At 41.6% G+C, this 21,444-nt stretch overlaps 1 protein-coding gene across 3 annotated transcripts in view; it reads left to right on the forward strand.

The window, feature by feature from the left end:
- LDLRAD4 (low density lipoprotein receptor class A domain containing 4) overlaps positions 1 to 21,444 on the forward strand; it is a 559,350-nt gene that overhangs the window by 288,835 nt on the left and 249,071 nt on the right. For all 3 annotated transcript variants that reach the window (XM_075585414.1, XM_075585415.1, XM_075585416.1), the window contains one exon: positions 6,606 to 6,746. In XM_075585414.1, the coding sequence (XP_075441529.1) occupies positions 6,606 to 6,746 (141 nt within the window). The remainder of the gene's footprint in view (positions 1 to 6,605; positions 6,747 to 21,444) is intronic.

Here is a 21,444-nt window from a genome sequence, read left to right on the forward strand (position 1 = left end):
CTGAGACCGGGAGAGATTGGGGTGGGGGGGGAGGTGGCGGGTGGCTCGATGGGAGGGGAGGCGACAGATGGCCCTGCAGGGGCCTCAGGCAGACAGGCGCGGAGGGGCTGGCTGCCGGAAGGGGGAGGAGTGAAAGCGCTGAGGAGGATAAGTATTGCTGAGAGGCGGGGGAGGAGCGAAGGCACTGCTCAGAGAGCCGGAGGCGGGGTAATCTCCCCCAACAACATGAACCCGCCTCCGGCTTTTTTTTTTTTTTTTTTCCAGCGCGGGAAAAACAGCAGCGCGAGCGGGGGAAATTAAAAAAACAAACACGTGTGCTGCTTGGGCCAATATTTACTCGCCCGGAGGTTAAATCCTCCCGCCCCGGGCGTGTAAATGTATAGCATTGTCGAACACTGTGTGTGTATATATATTTATATAGACACAAACTTATTACATCCGTACAATAATGACTTGGCCTTGAGAAAGGGGTTGAATACACAAAACGTGCACGTTGGCAGAGTTGGGCAATAGCCTATGATGTCACAGGGGAGAGCGCACAGCATGCAATATGGTGTCTATGTGACATCACGGGCTCACTCTGTTCACCTTTAACTCACTTTAGCACACAATGTTACGTAGAAACTATTAATTAAACGTATAGGAGTCCTTCTACCTCCATGCGCTGTGGTAGAGCTCAATCCACACTCCGTCTAGTCCTCTACTATCCAGCGGTTGGTTTACTGTATACTGCTACAATACAATGAGAGCACATTATGAGGCAATCACATATTGTACAGACGGGGAACTTGGTTCAGTGACGAGGATTGGGAGACTGCAATTGAATACTACTCGCAGTTCTTTCTACACCCGCACCACTCGCCTTATAGTTACTGCTCAGAGAAACGAAATTTGCTCAGTGCTATTGATTTAAAATCACATACTTTTCAAAATACGCTAGCCGCTTAGCAAGATGATCAGGAGACTGCAATTAAATAGCACCTGCAGTTCTCTCTATACCCACACTATCCGTTCTATATCCACTGCTCACTTATAAGTAATTTACTGGATGCTTAGGTTTTAAAAGTTGACATTTCCTCAGTATACTGTATGCTGGCCGCTGATCAAGATAAGGCATTGCAAGATCCTGCACTAGTGTACTTCACCACTTCTCCGGATAACTCATTATCTGTTAGATTCTCTAGATAGGAGGGTTATAGGTTCTCATTTCTTGATACCTTATAAGCAGTTCTGTAAATAACTGAGATACAGTGACAGGAGTCCCATTATAGGAGGCTGCAGCTGCCAAAGGACTGTTCATATTATGGTGTGTATTCATTCTATTGCATGGTGGTTAACCCTTGGTTATCAAACTTATCCCATATATTATATGATGGTAGATTTCTACTTATACTGAATAAGGTTAATCCCAAAAGACCCACAGATTCAGATATACACTTACATGTATTAAATATAAGTTAACCCTTTTGAAGGGAGTCATCTATCTATAATTAACGTATGAGACGGAGGAGGACCCTAATACTGTCAATAACAGAACTATCTGTACCTATTTGAGGTTTCTTATATTCCATTACTGTCTGGTATTTAATATATATGTAGACCGTGCAGTAGAGCTTAGAGGTAGACTCATTTATTTAGCTTTATCTATCTGGGCTTTACTCCCAGCTAGTTACCCAGCCCTGATACGGGAGATATTCACCACCTCTACAACAGAGTAACTGTGTAACAATTGTATAACCAGTGTGTCTCACTGCACAACACTTCACTGAAGTTTCCTTAGTACATTGATCACTGATTAAGTATCTTTTCAGTGTCGTTACTTGTGGTCATCAACATTGTTATAGAAGTCTCTAACATTGTTCAATTACATTAAGCTTGAGTGCCCACAACTGGGATTTCTTTATTTTTCTTTGTTTAGTCTATTGTTATTATTGATATCAATATTTATTTATAAAGTTCCAACATATTGCTCATTGCAGTATAACATTTAAGAATGATTTTATTTATAAAAATAAATATATATATATATATATATATATATATATATATATATATATATACTGTATATATATATATATATATATATATATATATATATATATATATATATATATATATATATATATATATGATATAAACATATTACATAGGTACAAACTATTACAGCAGTTAGAGAAGTCCCTGCTCCAAAGAGCTTATGGTCTAAAAGGAAGAAGGAAACAAATGGAACACAAACTATTTTGGTGGAGAGGTTGGTGGTGTTGAAGGTTTATAAAGGCTTTATGCACCGATCCTTCTTGCAAGCATCCTGAATAAATGAGATCACACATTTGTTAAGTGGAAGAAACAGTCATTGCTTTATTTTTACAACATATGTTAAAATATTGACTGCTCACCAGCCCCAGCAGTACAGATTCAGAGCATTACCATTAAATGATTGCCATGGGGGAGAGATCCTCACCGGCCATGCTTCAGCTGCACTCCCTCCCCCACCCTCTATAGGGGGGGGGGTGGGGGAGGAGGGAGATCCTCACCGGCCATAAGTATGCTGCACTCCCTCCCCCACCGTCTTAGGGGGGAGATCCTCACCAGCCATACTTCAGCTGTAGATGTAGGTGTGTAGCGCACAGCATTTCAAAAGAGAACAGGTCTGGCAAAAACTTTCTTTATGTGCCAAGCTAAACGTAAATCTGTGTGGATATAGGCCGCCTTTTCATATATGTATTTGTATTAACCTGTTATTACCCTGCTGGGGGAGAGATGCAAGTGAGTCTGCTTCTTTTACACTTGACAGCTCATATGCACCGATCAGTCAGTGGATAAGGCATATTCAGAATGTCCGTATGCGCATGCGCGCGGCGAAGGGTCTAGTGTACCTAATTGCCGCACCCAGCGCTGGTCTCCTGAGCAGCGTTGTGTTCACCAGCTGGTGCACAACGCAGGGAAAGTGAGAGGTGTGGTGTGCGGTGATTTTGTTATCGCGGGGCTCGATCGCGGCGCGCATGCGCGGGGAATGTCCTTTTGATTGGATAGTAGCGGCTTGATGACGTCACGAGATATCGCGAGATTTGATAGATTTTGTGTATTTAAGTGGCTGTATGTCGTGTAGAGGCACTTCTTGACAAAGTGCTTTGCACGAAACGCGTTGAAGGATTGCGCCCCTCTTTTTTATGCCTTGCAAATAAAGAAAGTTTTTGCCAGACCTGTTCTCTTTTGAAATGCTGTGCGCTACACACCTACATCTCTGGAATTCGTTTATATAGCAGCACGCATTGGAAGGGAGACTCTGGAGGTGATCAAAATTGTGAGTACTCTTAAGGGGCTATCCCAATGAGGTGAAGGAGGGTGTCCTAGGACAACTTCCCCAACCTTCAGGGCTTCCTGGTGCCCCCACCCCCATTATTATGGACTGAGTATACTAAAACATAATACCTTAATACCCAGTGTCTCCCTCCCTTCAGAAGCACACACACAGCACTTTGAGCACCATTGTTCTATTCATACTTCAGCTGTACTCCCTTCCCCCACCCTCTATGGGGGGGAAATCCTCACCATCCATACTTCAGGTAGCCTCCTTCCTCCACCCTCGACTCAGGATGCTTTTACTAATGTTCCTGTCATGATAAGGCCAGAAAATATTGTGTATTTTAATCAAATTTGCACACGCAGTTAACTTGAGTTACAGCTTAAAAATAAATGCATTTTTTTAAAAATAGGGGTCAGCAACCTGGCCTAGTTTTTTGTGTTTGCCTAGAAGTGAGGTTATCTGGGGCCAAAGTCTATTTTGGAAAGTGGGGTGATTGAAATCTGGCGTCACAAATCTTTCTGACGGTAGAAATACGCAAAAACCCTTTAAAAGATCTTAAAAGGAATACCTCTGTGTTCTGGAGAGCGCCAGAGGGTGTGGCAAGGAAGACAGTCCATATCTGTGTAAATTTACTAAATATAAAGATATTGGGGGATCTGAAAATTATTTATGAGAATTACAAATATATATTTGAATTAAGTAAAAATAGCTGTGTTAGTCTAGTTGCAATAGTTCAGAGTAAATAAGTACTTCAGTATTAGGTGATACCTTTTTTATTTGGACTAACATTTTATATTATAAGATGAGCTTATGAGCGTTCTCCTCTCTTTCTTAGGTCAGCAATACTGATATACAAAGATTCAACAGGGATATGAGACACGGAACTATCCATCCATCGGCAGTGTGCAGGGGGATTGGGATGCAGGGGGGGAGAGGTGGTGAATTGTAAAATTCACAGAGAGGCAGGCAGAAACATCAGACACTCGGCACGGGACAGAGTGAAGAGGAGGCCTGCAGCTGGGGGAGAGCCGGGACCGCCAGTGTAACAGGGACTTACAGGGACCTGTTTAAATAAAGCAGCCTCAGAGCTCTGAGAATCCAGCAGAGAGAGAGAGTTAATTGCAGCCACTCAATTAACTGTCTCCACCTGGACTAATGAGAGCTCTGTAAAGACAGACACAGGAGAGATTCCTTAGCTCACATTTGGGCTGACAGAAGGAGAGCAGAGAAGCCTGCACACAGACACTGTCTTGAGCACAAAGGCTGTGCTGAGATCCAGACACCCAGAGACCTATATTTCCTGGACACAGAGGACCCAGGAACCTGCCAGAGACTGACATGGAGGGCCACCTGCTTAAGGTACCTCCTGAGACTTTGGGGTGATAGGCTGTAATGGAAATATCCCTCCAGTCCTGCAGATAGGGTCTGGGGAAGTAAGTTAGCCCATACAAATGGTTAGGGGTTTGTTCTTTTGTTGTGTTTGTATGTTTTGCCTGGATAAAGGAACAGGCTCAATAAAGCCAAGATATCAATTCACCCTAAAACAGTCTCCATTTGCATACCTCTGCACACATCTCTTACAGGCGGAAACTGCTTTGTCCGGCCGCCGGGCCACCCGCAGCCACCGGGACGCTTGTCCCAGCTTTGCCGCTGCACGTTCAGAGAGGTAATACCATACACATACATGTCCGGTATTACCTCTCATTTTTCACCGGACGCAGGGGCAAAATACCGGTCTGTCCGGCTCAAAACCGGACACCTAGCAATCCTATTACCAACCCGCCCTCACATAGCCCCCATTGTTAATGTCGGCCCCCATCATGCAGCAAGCCCCCTTGTTCACTTCCCACTGGACCGGAGACAGACTGATGGCATTACCTGTTCAGGCCGACTGTAGCGAATATGAAGGCAACGGCCCCATGCTGGGCCCTCTGCTTCTCTTTTTTCTACTGTGTGTGTGTTTGCTATCAGCCTATTAATGCAGCATGAGACCTGTGTCTCTCATCATGACGCCATGCGGTTTCATTTACAGTATTGTTATGGTCTGTGTAAGCATTGCCATTTCATGCTTTGGGAACCTCAATATAGTGATACAGAAAAGTTCAATGGCACGATGGCAGTGGGGGTAATCACCTGCAGGTTACTAATCTTGATAATACACTGTATGGTTATAAAACTCATGAGAACAAGTCACAACCAGTAAGAGTGGACATTTCTGCCAGCATTGTGTGTCTGGTGCACAGTGTATGTACAAAAAAGAAATTATCCTTAGGTGAACTATATAATATGGGTTAATACTTTTAGTAATTATTTGCGAGTTGGTTTCTTCTGTCTGTGATATGACTGGGAATCCAGTACCATAAACTTAAAAAGAATGTTGTTTTTAATATGACTGAACCAGCTGTCAGAACGCTTTTAAGAAGTTACTTTTTAAGTAAATTCTGCCGTAAATTATTTAACGTTGTGTACAATTTGTTAAATATTTTCATTCTGCTAAATCCTGGTTGATTTACTAATTATGAGTACAATCTCACATTTTATAGAGATATGCGGGGCAAGTTATTTTTTGCACCGAAGTAGAGTTCTCATTGACTCCCCAAACACTTGAATGTTTTTCTTAGCTGTCCGATGAAAATAACATTATTCTATTTCTAACATGTAAGTGTGTGGGAGGAGAAGCTGCATACTGTGTGAACTGTCGCAGATGGGAAAAAATATATTGCTCTTGGTCTTATAATATTGCAAGATGGACTTTAATATAAGATAATCATCGCCGCATTTTGCATTCAGACATTCTTTAGTAAATGTATAGCTTAAGAAATGGTAACGTAATTATAACATAAAAACAATTATGGTTTGGTTGATTTGTATGTGGGCTTCTCAGTCCTTGCTGATATGCAGTCCCTATTATCTCCCAACGATATTATTAATCAGCTATGTTTTGGTATGTACAGCACAGAAAGATAAGATGAACCACCTATGGTCACATGGATTCCATGTTGGGTTTATACATTTTGTTTTCACGTTTTTATTTCTCCCTTCATGAAGTAATTTGACTTATGTTAAAGACATAGTAACTCTTCAGCTGTTGATATAGGATGTAGATCAATGCATAAGGAAGGGCTGAAGGTAGCTTAAGTATCAAGGTCGCCAACTTCATAGATTACCTCTCCGAATGTAGAAATCATAGTGCATGTCAACTGTATTGGTAGCCATGGCTAAATTTTCCACAGGTGAAGAATGGCAATAAAAATGAAGTGCAACCAATTATGACTTGGCTTTTGTTTCACCTTTTCAGAGTGCAAATTCACCTGCACCAGTGGCAAATGTTTGTATCTTGGTTCACTGATTTGTAACCAGCTGAACGACTGTGGGGATAACAGTGATGAAGAGAACTGCCCCCTAGTAACAGAACACCCTCCTCCAGGCATATTTAACTGTAAGTACAGTGGTTCTGCACCACAGTGCCATGCTCTGCTTTGTTTTTACTTCTATGGATAGAATATCCTCTTCTAGTTATCTACTGTAGTGTTTGCGCTGATGCATTTCCACGTCTTTATGTGACTAAAGTTAAATATCTCTACTGTTCATTAAAATGTTGTGAGTTAGATTTAAAGCTTGCACACTTACCAAAATATTTTACATCTGTTATGTTCCATTTACACCAACTATTATGTGCTTGAAAGTTTCTTGATGCAAGAGCTAAACATTGCAATGTGGGAGCTATTGTTTGATACAGGTAGCTATTGTACCCTTATGTTTACACATGGCAATATATTCACATGGTTTTAATCTGTGTTTGTGCTTGTCTAATTGCAAATGTGAAAATAATAATGGGGAAACCTTTAAGTGCATTGCATATTTGTATTGAGCAAATGAAATGTACTAAAAACACACCATGCAAACTAGGAGGAATTGTGTAACTCTCTGTAGTGTCGTTTGTTGACTTTTTATAAAATATTCTAAATATGAGCGTGATGACTGATGGTCACATTCATGCTGTAGGTTTGCTGGAGAAGTAGCTGAGTGGTAGGAACACTGCCTTTCTTAGTTTGAACCCAGTTCCTATCCCAGTATCAGCACTCTCTGTGACCTTAGGCAAGTCACGGTCCTTTTGTCACAGGCACCCAAGTTAGATTGTAAGTAATCTCTGTGGGGCTTACAATGTATGCAGTGCTACACATCGAATTTTACACACACAATAGGTCTATAAAATTGTGCCTTGCATACAAGTCCAGTGGAGCTAACAATCGAATTTTGGTGTCGGGGATAAAATTACTTGCCCGAGATGTGCCTATAAAATGATAGGTACAGTGCTGCATACATTGACAAGTGTTATATAAGACAAACATATTATTAGTATTTTTATTACCACATTTCGAGCTTTGATTCCATTTTTTTCAATGTTCAGTATTACAATGTATAGCGAAAATGAAACATACAGGGGAATTTTTAACATATGTTTGTCTGCAGAATTGTAGCTTTACTTCTGTTTAATTAATCCAATTAAAATTGTATCACATATGTTGATTCATATTTTCAGATGGTGTGATTTACAGTCTATTTATTTGTTAGGAAGGATTTTGATCCCTCCTGCATTTACTTCTTGTTATTGTAGACATTTTTCATTTATGTTCACTAAAAAGGTATTCCAGGTTTTCAACTCCGCCGAGCACCTTTTCTCCCAGTGCACAACCGCTCAAGTATCTCTTGTTTTGAAATACAGGACCCGATTGATTTCTTCTTTACTGCCTATTTTAAAATCATTGCGTGTAACTGGGAAAAGGTTTGCAGTACATTTGAAAAGAATGCCATCTATGCATTCAGTTGTCTCAGACCCTATTAAGGCAGCAGTTCGGAAAAGTTAACAAACTGTACAGTATAGTGATGCTAAGTATTGCTAAATATCCCAAAGTTCTAACCTTTATTAACCCTTATGATGTTCTCTGGATGTCATCGGTAGCCGGAAATCCAGGGCCCTTTATGATGCCCTTAGAACAAACAACCTTTCCTTTACCTTTTTAATTGAGTAGAGCGAAGTCACAACAGTCTTGATTGACAGTACCAGTGGTAATACCACCCTCTGGGATATATGATATATGATGTATTAGGACCTAGGAGTAGGAGTGGCTCAGTGAGTAAAGACACTGACTGGCACTGAGTTTGAAGCAGGGGAACCTGGTTCAAATCCCGGTGTCGGCTCCTTGTGCTTCAGGCACCAAAAAGGTATTATTATTATTATAATTATCTTTGATGGAAAGAGCTCTGCCTAGGACACATTCAAGCCAGGTGACAGAGGGACCAAAGTGATATTGCCGACATCAGACATCATGTACAATTTGAGTGCCATCTGCATACATGTAAGAAATAGAGAAAAGGAGAAGGCCCTACAAACAGAGTCTGCTGGACACCAAAATACATTGGAAACTCTGAAAACTCTAAAGGGTGGTAAACGTAGAACCAGGAAATTAAGTAGTCATGGATTTAAAGAGAAATAACTATAAGGAGGTGTCAAAAGCTGCAGCACAGTCTAGGACTGGGATTTAACTGTCTGCAGGCCATTGACGGCCTAAGTTAATTGTCTAGTAAATATTTAATCCATTTTAACCTATCTATATACGCTTTTATACGATACATGCTAGTGCATGCTAAAAATATGTCTTCATTTTATTTTGTTGCCTTTATAAAATGTTGTTTTTTTGTAAGAACTTAGTCATGGTCTTTGCATCTTTGAAATCTCTTCACCTAGATATAATCGTCAGCCAGCTTCACCCGTAAGCAGGATGTATTGTATATGTGTTCCAGTCTGTTGTGCTATTCATCTTCAGGCTTTCAGCTATAACACTTATCCAAAATGATGAAACAGGGGCTTAAAAATGGCAGGCGTGTGTGAAGTAGGTGATTGGTTTCACTTTTTATATTGCTTAGACTGCACCTTTAATAAGCACTGGCAGCTGTTGCTCTTTCTGAGAGAGCTTTATAAGAGGTAAATGCATATCCTTTGCTGTTTTCTTGGAAATTAAATTCCTCCTGGACCCACTATTTATAGATGAACTCTCAGGGAAAAATGGGACACTGGTCCCCAGTGGTGCTACAAAAACGTTTGTGAACATAGTCAATGCATGAAGCCGATCAAATTTATGTAACAATAAAGTCCGGTAATGATGAAGAAACCAAGGAACCTTGAGTAATCAGGCAGTTTGTAAAGAAGAGCATATGTCAGCCTAGTAGATGTGGGTTGATGGGGCAGCCTGCTAGATCAGTATGAACTGAATAGTGTAGATAACTGTGGGGGAGGGGCAATGCTGGTTCAGTAAACCCATGACTTCTCTCCATGTATAGCGGAGAGACCTCTGTTGAGTGACTGAACACTCCCCCTCCCCCTATTCCATGTTGTAAAGAAGGCGCCGTGACCACACTGGCTGCAGAACGCAGAGATCAGCTGTACATAAGAAAACAGCCGCTTTACTCACAGTAAGTTGCTCCCGCCGGTTCTGTCTGAGCGCCTCCGTCAGGAAGACGTATATCGATGTAGAAGGGGGAGAGAGGGAGCACTGCAAAAATTGGAAGAGGGCTGGAGGCAGGTATAAAAATAAAACTATTTATTAGGCATATTAGCCAAAAAACATACAAGACAGGGGTCCTCTATAGATGAACTCTGCCTGATCCTGTAGCCTGAGGTTTTTTACCTATTCTGTTTGTGAAAAAATACAATCAATAACATCAACTGCAGGTAGGAATGGATTTCAGTGGAATGCTTTTGTGTGAGACTCGCATAACCTCTTATTGTTAAGGAGTCATTCAGTATGTGCACTTCTTAAAGAGAATAGTCCTTGATATGTGAGGGAAAACATAATTTTTCTTTCTATCTCACTCGCCTACTCTCACACTTCCCCCGCTCTCTCTCTCTCACCTCCCCTCCTATTTCAGGACTCCCCACCCCCTCTATCTCCTCTTCCTCCAGCCCTACCTGTTGAGCGGAGGTCCAGATCCCTAGTCAGCGGCAGAGGCAGGAGGGGGGGGGGGGGGTTACACCAGGTGGCTAGTAGTGGAAATTGGACTTGACTTCCTGTTTTGGACTGCCGGGGCAGACCTCCCTCCGTGGCCAGGACTGGGTCAGATATCCCTGTGCCCCCCCATCTGTGGAGGCAGAGACCACTCACCCTGCATAAATTGCCACTCGCCCCCCGGGCTGTCTGCAAGGCTGTTCTAGTAAGTTGTATCAAACTTCGATTCCTCTGTACGTCACTGTTTCCCACCTTAGTCTGAGCCTGCCAGGTGTTAAGTGATGTATATTTCTGCTTTCTAACCATCTGCATCAGATTTTAAAAAAAACATTTCCTACATTTGACTCCGTGTTCCAAAAAAATGGTTCAATGTGTCGAAATACACTATCTACTGTATGCTGAAAAAGTGCCATTGTACTGTACTTCGCCCCAATAAATGGATTGCAAGTTATGATGCATGCTATTGTATATGAAAAAAAGATGATCGAGCACTGCAAAAGATAGGGCTGGAGGCAATAATGAAAAAATAAAAATGCTTTATTAAGTATGCATAATAGCCAGAGCTATAAAAATAAAATAAAAAACGCTCCCCTAACGCGTTTCACGCCTGTGTGGCGCTTTTACAAAGGGTGACCTTTGTTGCGAAGTAGCTCCCTTAAATAGCAGTCCCAATGCGGAAATAGCTTCGCGCCAAACCTCTATCATAAAGATCATCTGGTAAGAGACCGGATAGTGAGCTACGGAAGCCCAGAAGGGCAAAAATACCTCTGCATAGGGTCGCAAAGTAAGGGAGTCACTGACATAATACAAAAACGAACATGACATAAAATTCCATAACCTAAACATAAAACATCACAATAATGAAAAGAATTATACAATAACAAAATATATTAAAAAAAACATGTTAATTAAACAAGAAAAGTAGAAAAACCACATAAAATAATATAAATAGAATCGTAAAACGGAACAAACAGATTGAAAACATCAATTATGTTGAAAATATTAACAATAACCCGTGAAATGAATTTGAATATTTATAATGGTGAATACCACCTGAAACATATAACAGATGATTATGAAAAACATATATACAGTATAGAATAACATAACCAAATTAAATAAAGGTATAATAAATTAAAACATATATTTATAGATAGAGATATAAAACTAATATCTATCTAAACAAGCAACACCAGCTATATCGCTGCCATCATATGGTTTTTAGAAGCACCCATATTGAGATTCATTTCTCTTTCTTGCTATGCTATTGTGTATGTCATCATTATCTCTTTTGCCAAATTATGTAACTAAAAACCCCTATTTAAATGAAATATTAAATATTAGGAAGCTTTAAAGTACAAGATTCCATGCAGAATGATAGATGCAATAAGAAAGGTTTAATAATGATGAAATGTTTGGTTTTACCTTTTGTTGTCACACTGTATATAAAAACATTGCAAGTACTATGTGGGTGAGCTTACCATCAAATCCAGACACTAAACTTGTACACATTCTTCTTGTTATACACAGTACGAGTGTCTAAGATCATAAAATATAATTTTTCCATTTGAGTTGTATGTAAGCGTCTTTATTATATTGTTGCCTATGAACTTTTCATTTTTCTTTAGCTATGTATGTATACCTTTATTTATATAGCGCCATCCAAGTACATAGCGCTTCATAGCAGTAATACACCTAACATAATAATATAACACATAATGAGAATAAGTGCTTCAGACATAAAAGTAATATTAAGAATAGGAGACTCTTCCCCGAAGAGTTTATAATGTAAGTGGTAAGTGCGTCTGCAAGGGGCCATGGTTGATGTATGCAGTGTATAGTATTAGCCAGCGGAGCTACCCATATGCTTCGTTAATGAGGTGTGTTTTAAGATGGGTCTTAACGGTGGATAGAGGGTGCTAGTTGGATATTGAGGGGGAATAGCATTCCAGGGGTGTGGGGCAGTGAAAGAAAGATTATAGGTGGAGAGGACTTTGGTTACAAAAGGGGTAAAGAGAACACAACCTTGAGCAGAATGCAAGAGTTGAGCAGGTATGTAGCGATAAATTAGGGCTGAGATGTAAGCCGGGGCAGAAGAGTGTAAAGCTTTAAAAGTGAGGAGGATAATTTTGTGTGTAATACGGGATTTGATAGGAATCCAGGGAAGGGATTTCAGCAGGGGAGACGCTGAAACAGATTTAGGAGAAAGTAAATGTAAGGAATCGGGGGCCACGTCCCTTGCGGCGTGACCCCTCCTTACCCACTACCAGTACTGCAGCGGCTGCTGCCCCTGCCCCCCGTCGCTATCCATGCCGCCGCCCAGTGCATACCTTGAACTCTGCCGTCGCCATTTTGGATTCTGGCACTGGTGTTACAGACTCTCAGCTGGGCTCTACTATTTCCTGGTCTCTCAGCCACTCACGAGCAGCTCCTCGACACGCCTCCGCCATGCCCCTCATCCGGATTGGTCACTGTCGCTTTAAATATCCTGCTTTGCCTTCACTTCCTTGCTCTGCATAGCTCCTTGCTTCCTGTGTAGCCTGGAAACTGTGTCGTGCTCCTGTTTGTCTTTACTCCTACAGATTTGAACTGGCTTGTCTGACTTACCCCTCTGGCTCCCGACTTCGGCTTACCCATAACGATTCTTACCTCTCAGATCCTTGGACACGGAAACGGATTTAACTACGGAACTCTCTATACTCCTGAACTCGGCAAGTACAACGACTATTCTAAATCTTAATCCAGGCCTGGCCACGCTACAACCACATCCCGGACCCGCTCCCTCTGCTGTCGGTGTGTATATACAACATCCCACCTCAGTACAGGGGACTGGCCTGGTCTATGGGCTGCACAGCGTTACAGTAAAGCGATTCTAGCAGCAGCGTTTATGATAGATTTAAGGGGAGACAGGTGAGAGGCAGAAAGGATAGACAGTATAAGGTTACAATTGTTGAGAGTGGAGAGAATGCAGGCCTGCATTGGAGTTTTAGCAGTAGAGCAACAGAGGAAAGGGTGTATTTTTGCAACGTTGTAGAGAGAAAAACGACAGGTTTTAGCTACATTTTGAATGTGAGATGAGAATGTGAGGGAGGAGTGAAGTATGACACCTAGGCAGCGTGCTTGTGATACTGGGTGTATGATAGTACTTCCAACAGTTATGTAGAAGGGGGCAGAAGGGACAGGCATGGGAGGAAGTATGAGGAACTCTGTTTTTGACATGCTAACTTTGAGTCAGTGGAATGATCTTCCAGGTACTGCAATTGCAGGCCTCTCTTCTCCACGTTGCTCCAACAAATTTTCTGATTTCATCCTCCCAATTTACAGCAGGTCTTTAGTCTTTTAAGCTCTCTTGGAATCTAGTCGAGTACCATCTTGTGATATGTCCGTCCAACTGCTGTTTAATTTCTTCACACTTTATAATGATGTCACAGACTTTTTTGTTTGGTTGTGAACCCATTCATTCTGTTTCCTGTCTCTACGGGTAATTCCCAGCATACATGTCTGCATACTTCTTTGCGTTCTCTGAAGCTTCTTAATTATCTTTGCAGTTATGATCCAAGATTCACATCCATATGTGAGAACGGGCAGAATACACTGGTCGAAAACATTCCTCTTGAGACACAGTGGAAAGTTCCCTTGAAATATTGTCTTGTTTCTTCAAAATGTGCTCCAGCCCATCTTCATTCTCCTATTGATTTAATTCAAAGGTTTCCATCCATTGTTTTCCGGCCAAGGTAGACATACTCTTCGACGTCTATTTCTATTCCATTTATTTAAATTTTTGCAGGCTTGACACATTTGTTGAACTTTACTTTGGTCTTGCTTAGATTGATACGATACGGAAGGTCACATTCTTACTTGCTACGGTGATTTCTCCAATCTGTTGCTGGAGTTCTTCTGGACTTGTGCCACAAATAACAATGTCATCTGCGAATCGTAGGTGACTCAAATAGTCATTGTTGATTTTGATTCCTTTTTCGTCCCAATCTAATGTCTTGAACAGTTGCTCAAGTGTTGCTGTGAAAAGCTTTGGTGACATGGTATCTCCCTGTTGCACTCCCTTGCTGATCTGTATCTTGCTTGTATCTTCAGTGTTTTTTTTATAATATTAATGTGCGCTTTTTCAACACTAAGAATAGGAGGTGAAGGCACTCCCAACTCTGCAAAAAATCTAAAAAAAAATGGGGTGCTCGCAAAATCCCCCCCACCACCACAAGATCGTACAAACATTAAAACAAATGCAGCAAGCACATCCCTTCGTTATGGAAAATCGTGTGTATAGATGTGTGTGTGTGCGTGTGTGTGTGTGTGTGTGTGTGTGTGTGTACATAAAGTATATCTGTTTAGAATCTGAGATCATTTTAAACAGGTGTTTCTCTTTGTTCATGTCTCTATGAAAAATCCAAGAACACACGTTTTCCATTGATCTTAGATCATACTGTATAAAAATAAGTCAATCTGAAACTTGAACATAACACATTTTGCTTTCCAGATACCCTTGTGGTACACTGACAATGCCATTATTAATCTGCTTCCAAGAAAAACAGCTTTTAACAGGAATTTTCTTCTTTTTTTTTTTTAAAGATAAACCCTATTTTGGGACTTGGGACCAATGAAAGACCACATTATTTTGGCCGGGATATCTTTATTACATTGTTTCTTAATACAATTTCCAAAAATAATATTTGTCAGAGCCATTAATTCTTGCTTTCTTTCTCTAATTTGTTCAATAAAAATGCAAGTAAAACTGTAAATGGGGGTTAAACATTTGAATCATGCCAGCAGGATCACATCAAGTCTATTCTTATTTTATAATGCGTTCTTCCCACACAGTGAGCATGTTTTTCCTTTTGTAGTTGAGCTTATATAATAAAGTACTAATAAATGTTTCCCACGTCCAACAACAGTGTGCTACATCTGTCGCTCGAGTCATTTACATGATAAGCAGATAGGCTGAGTAAAATGCAGAGTAAAAATATGATCAACCAGATTTCAGGACCAGAATGTTGGGAGCAACTAAAGCATTGTGCAGGTATTGATTCTATTTAATAGAGCAGTGGTTTCCAACCTTTTTTTGGTTAAGGACACCTAGGCAAAATTTCTGAGGAACCCCCAACCCTCTCTAATAGTAACTTTGTGATTAGATGTATTGTAAATTCTTCTGTATTTGATACAATTTCCAAATGACCAGAAAATTGCAGGGAACCCTTTAGGGATGCCCGGGGAACCCAAGTGTTCCGAGGAACCCTGGTTGAAAAACACTGTAAGTGTAAACATCAGTGGGTTTCACACGTGGTTTGAACATGAGTTCAAAGGCAATTTCTCAATATTTGTTATATATTTGTTTACACAATTAGAGATCACACGGGGGTTGGGCTTTTGATTATAATGAAGTCGTACTTGTTAAATACACTTTATATAGTCATGTTGTCTGTTCCACATATGTTTTTGGCCACCGTGGAACGCATCCAGCTGCTGAGAAATCGGCTGTGCTTTCCAACCTTACAGTATCTTCCTGGAAGTAGTACTGCAACTTGCAATAGGAATAGATGGCGACTTTGCGCAACTGTAAGATAAAAACTACAATGTTTATAAAGAAGACTACCTTGAGACTTGTGCCCTTATTCATTGTTCAGTGAAGCTACTTCATGTCCTCCAGCACTGGAAAGCAGTTTCACAGAGTATTGAATGAAAGGCCTTGGTCCCTTTTAAATCTCTTAGATATCTAGGACCACACAGATCACACACTTTGAGGCTTGTTTCAGAGCTCATGGGATTGAAGCAGGGGGTCACCGGAGCTGAACCCCATTAACCGTGACATCGCGGGATTCGTCACGGGGCAGAGCCTGGAGATGATCCCTACTGTGTCTCCCCTTCTAGTAACGCAGTGCCTGGCCACAGGTTGTGGCTGACACGCGTCTCGAGATGCGTGACGGGGGCGGTACCTTACGCTGATCCTCACAGATAAAAGATAAAAGAAAGAAGATTTCTTTAACCTAATGCTGGTCTTCAAGGTGGATGGTGTTGGATTGTGGGTGATGATGTCGCGGTACGAGAGCTTGCAGATACAATGGGATTCGGAGGGTGAAGACTTCTAAAGGTAAGTAAAATATTGAATGTATGAAATAGTTTTTTTTTTTTTTAGTTTTTTTTATTGTATTTATTTTTATGTATTTGCTTGCCAATTGACTGATAATGTATTAATCTTTGCCCCTACAGATAAATACAGTGACAACCAATGCATTTTTTGGCAAATGCTTGTTTTGAATATATTGTAATTTTTTTCTATTTAGTTTTTATTGTTTGGATTGAATTGTTTTGAATTTGGATGGCTTGTTTTTAGTACATTTTAGGATTGGTTAGCGTTTTAAATTAATTATTTGTTTTGTTGGCTACTGGTTTAAATTCATTGTTTTGTTGTCTAGTGTTTAAAATTAATTAATTGTTTTGTTGGTTAGTGCTTTTATTTCTTGAATTGGGGTGTTTAGATGCTTTTGTATATCTTTTATTATTGTGTATTTTTGGCCTTCATGCTTTTTTATTAAGGTGACCATTGACTGCTATAGTGGCATATCTTGTCCATATTATATGGGTATGATGTACCACTATGCCAATAAATGTGTAGAGGGTGGGTATATTGGTCCCAGGGTGGGTAGGTAGGTCTCCCGGGTGGTTACCAGGGGAGGGTGGGTTAACCCCTTAATTACTATCACGGTTATTAACCTCTAAGGTGATTAAGGGGTTAGGGGCCATTAGATTGTTTTTTATCTTGCATTCTTTCTGGCAACAGAGGACATGGACCTGGAGTATGCTGATAAGGATGCCCTTCATGATGGCAGGGGTAAATTGAATGTTTTATTTAGGCTGGCTAGCTAATGTTTGATTTTATAATCGGCAAATGCACTATTATCCATATGTGGATAGTAGTAGTTTTGCCTGTTACTGTACTGTATGTGATTGGGGGGGGGGGGGGGGTTGTTAGGGCTAGAGGAGGTGGATAGTAGGGTTGTAAATTTTTATTTCATGGGGGTAGAGGGATTGGGTGAAGGGGGTAGTTGCCCCAAGGATAAATGTTTAGGCCTACCGGGGGGCAGCGGGACTGTTCCCACTGCTATGGTAGTGAAGGAATTAACTCCTCTTGCAACCTTCCTGGCAGGCCTAATCACCCACCATGGGACTACTACCTCCTTCATCCACCCCCTCTGCCCCAAGAAACTGGCTTCTGAGGTTTAACCCCTTCATTACCTTCGCGTCTAGCCGCTAAGGTAATTAAGCTTTTTTAATATAAAATTTAATACTAGTGTAGATGAGCAGGGGATCTCCAGAGAAGAACCGCATTGAGTTGAGGTCCGGGGACGCCCTGCACGATCCACAGACACCTACTCCGGTGGCTCCAATGAGTCCTCCTCTGGACCCAATGAGTTCATGTTTCATACCAACCTGAGACAGTTCAGAGACAGTTGTACCTCCCATGAGAGAGGCTGAGCCTCAAGGCTACCTGTACTACTCTCCAGAGAGAGTTGGGGAAGAGCTTCAGAGAATGCCAACGAGTAAGGCACCCTCACAATCGGGTGGCCTATGATTCATTTGGGGCACCCCTCTGTGAGACTCAGCAGTGGACTCGGAGCAAAATCCAATCTGTGATTGTGGTGCTCACAGAATTGTGCAACATTGTTTAAAGCCGATTCAGTGTGTTAAGTTGTTTTATATGTTCTGCATTTTTTATTATATAAGATGTTTGTGTTACGTTGTCACAAGCGAGATCGTTGGGGTTTTCACCAGGGGTAGGATGTAGCCATGTCACCATCTTACCTCTGGACTGCGGGAGGGGGGTGGCTGACGGGACACCTGCGGTGGGAGCTGCGGCTGTGGGAGCAAGCTGGTGGCTGCCGGCAGCGTGCGGACACTTGTGGGAGAGAGAGGGAGGTGCGCGCTAGTGCAGGGAGTGCTCTGGTACTTAGGGAGGCTCCACAGTGGGACGCTGGTAGGGCGCCGCCATTTTAGGTGTGTTGCGCATGTGCGAGTTCCGGCACATGCGCAGAGGGAAGACAGTGCGGCAGCCAGGTGGGACCCCTGAAGAAGTCAAGTCATCCGGATGAAATGCGTAGGGATACTATATGCGCTGTGACCCGTGAAGCAGTTCAGATCCTCTGCTGAGCCGCCAGCTGTTCGTTTCTCTGTGTCTCCCCGCTGAAAGATCTCGCATTGACGCTGACTACGAAGCCAGACCATCCCTCCCTTACCATTGGAGGATTGAAAGAGTAGGTCCGTGACGTCAGGCAAAGCAGAGCTGCGCCATTACTGAACCCAGAGTGGTTAAACCGCTATTTTTTATCCTGGAGCATGTGAGTGGACTGGAGCTCCCTGCTCTAGTATTGTTTGTTCATTAAAACTGTGCTGCACTATATTTTTTTCTTTTTTCCTACATATGCTGCTCACATATGCTGATTTCCTGTGATATTTTCCCACCTGTGAGAGGAGTCCTTGCGCTTCGTGTACTCTTCCAGATGTTACCTTGAGGGATTGAGAAATTCCTCAAACCAGCTGCATCTCCTCTTGGTGATATTTATTGTTTATTTTAACTTTATTCATTATATTTTTATATTTTTGGGGGTTTGCGCTTACTGTTCCTATATCAAGATTAGGACTTTGCAGGGGAACTAAAAGTCCCATAATGCTTTGGGGCATATACCACGTGGGCAGTGTTAACCAATAGGGTTCCACGGATCCTCTGAGGAGAGGATTGATACATTTGGCGCGCTTAGAGCACGAGGGGCAGTTGGAGTTAGGACCAGGAAGGGAAAGGTAGGGTCTGAGTGTCAGTGGCACTCAGACTAGGCCAGATTAACCCCTTAGGTCCCAGGTAGGCCCCAATCAAGTAAGCTTGTGGTTGCTTCAGGGAAGGCCTCTTTGTTAGGGACACTGCCCCTGTAGTGCCAAGTGTCAGGGACACAGCGACGAACACCACGCGGTGTGTCAGGCCTGTGGTCTGAGACCAAGCTGCCATCTTTGTCAGAGACTATCTGTGGTGGGACGCTCCGGCTGGAGGCCACCCTAAGCGGAGGCGGAAGTCGTAGTTGGATCAGACTGATCATGTGGTTGTTGTTCAGCTACACCCGGGTGCTGGAGCCCCGGGCAGGTATACCAATAAGTGCACCAACAGTCCACAGACTAGCGCTAGACCTCATACTTGGAAAGGATTGACATTGTGGGAAGGACACTTGGGCTCTGGTGCCCCTGCACCCCAAGTACGGTGGGAATACCCTGTGGGGTTATATACATCTACATAGTGTTTGCATTGTGTTGTATTTTTGTTATGCTGATTAGGTGTCCAGTAAATACTGTTATACCATAACCTGTGTGTAATTACTGGGTACATTGTCTTGGAAGGGGCTATCCCCCTGCGTGCGGATTCTTTCCAGGGGGAGGCGCTGTATATGTGTAACTGTATAGGTCACCCCAGGCTCCCTTCAACAGAGAATCAGGCCCCTGTAAGCCATCCAAGTAAACACCACGGTAGCGTCCCTAGACATGGGGACAGGGGCTACACCTATGTAGTAGATAACCAAATCGCACTCGTATGAGAGTATCTTGATATTGATAATCTGCTGACCTCATATGCTCAACACTCTACGGTGAAGCTTATCCACCTAGCTTTGGGCATTATACTCATTAGACCGGGAATATGTATTCCTTATAAACACTTACATAGGCAGCCTCAGGCTGACCAGCGAATCTAACCAATTTTCCATATATTGAACCATATGGGTATAATAGCCTTTACTAAGGTATACCATAGACATTTGTCCACTGAGTTCAACTGTGTAATAGCACTCTCATATGGAGTATCTTTTATGTATCTTTTTGTTATTGTTGGTCTAGTTTATCCATATTTATTTTTAACATTATTGATTCTAATAAAGTTTACATTTTAACTAATACACCATTACACTTTAACTAGGAGTGCTACAATAGGGGCCCTATTTTTCCTTATTCTTCTAAGGTCTTGTCTATATTATTACCCCTAGCGCCCAGTTCTACTGGGACTGTCGCAAGAGTTCATGCCCGCTCCCCTCCTTCCCTTCATCTTATAGCATCGGCCCCTACATGTTGCTTGCACCCATCATTTCCATCTTTGCTATCAACGTCCAGCTACCTGAAGAAGGTTATGCACCCTGAGTAGCCATAACACAGACACTGATGTAAATGCCCTAGGACCTAAGCAGGCAGGGTTACATTTAATTAAAGGCAATTGCCATTATTACTTGTCAATGGCCATCTGCTTATAATTATAATGGCTATATAATTTTGGTGTGGAAGCCCATACGTTTGTTCTCACGCTTAACAAGATTTTTCTTGTGTATTGTTTTTATACAGTTTTATTTTTTAGTCTATACTAACTTGAATAATATTTTGTTTCTTATATTATCATGTCACTGATTGCCACATGTTCCATGTAAGATCTTCCACAATATTTGCTTTTTACTTGGACTCTTTGTACTTCCTAGCATTCTGCTAAATATAGTGATATATTCAAAGCAAATATGAAATAACAAGCTTTCATTGCATTTCTATTTCAGTATTACTCATTTAATAGCATGGACCTATATTTTGTGAGCAAGGGATTTCTTTATATTCCCCTTTAATCCTAAAAGGACATGAACGATCCTGTATTTACAGAGTTAATAAAAAAGGGAAGTGTGTTGAGCCTCACTGCTATATTTCAAGTTAGGGGTTTTCAATTTCTGGAACATATGTGCCATATGGGAAATTACGTACTGGTAACTTGTGGATGATTATATGTATATCTCTGACTCCTATTACGTACAGAAATAGGATTTTATCTTGCTTTAATCCACCCATCAGTGGGCAACTATTGCAGACACTTAACAATCAATTTACTTTTCTAGGCGGTAGGGTTCTCTAATATTACACATTTTGGTGTATTTTTATTTTTTTTCACGTATACATATTTTCTATCTTCCGTTTTCATTAAGTTTCAAGATCCCTTCTACATTTATTTTGTAATTGCCAGAGTTGGATTTTCCAAGCTCATGATATTATACTGCAGGGGTGCGCAAGCTTCTTGAGCTGCGGCCCCCTTGCCGGGAGCCGCAGCATTTGCGCCCC

The sequence above is a fragment of the Ascaphus truei genome, chromosome 2, assembly GCF_040206685.1.
Source record: "Ascaphus truei isolate aAscTru1 chromosome 2, aAscTru1.hap1, whole genome shotgun sequence".
Classification (NCBI taxonomy): Eukaryota; Metazoa; Chordata; class Amphibia; order Anura; family Ascaphidae; genus Ascaphus; species Ascaphus truei.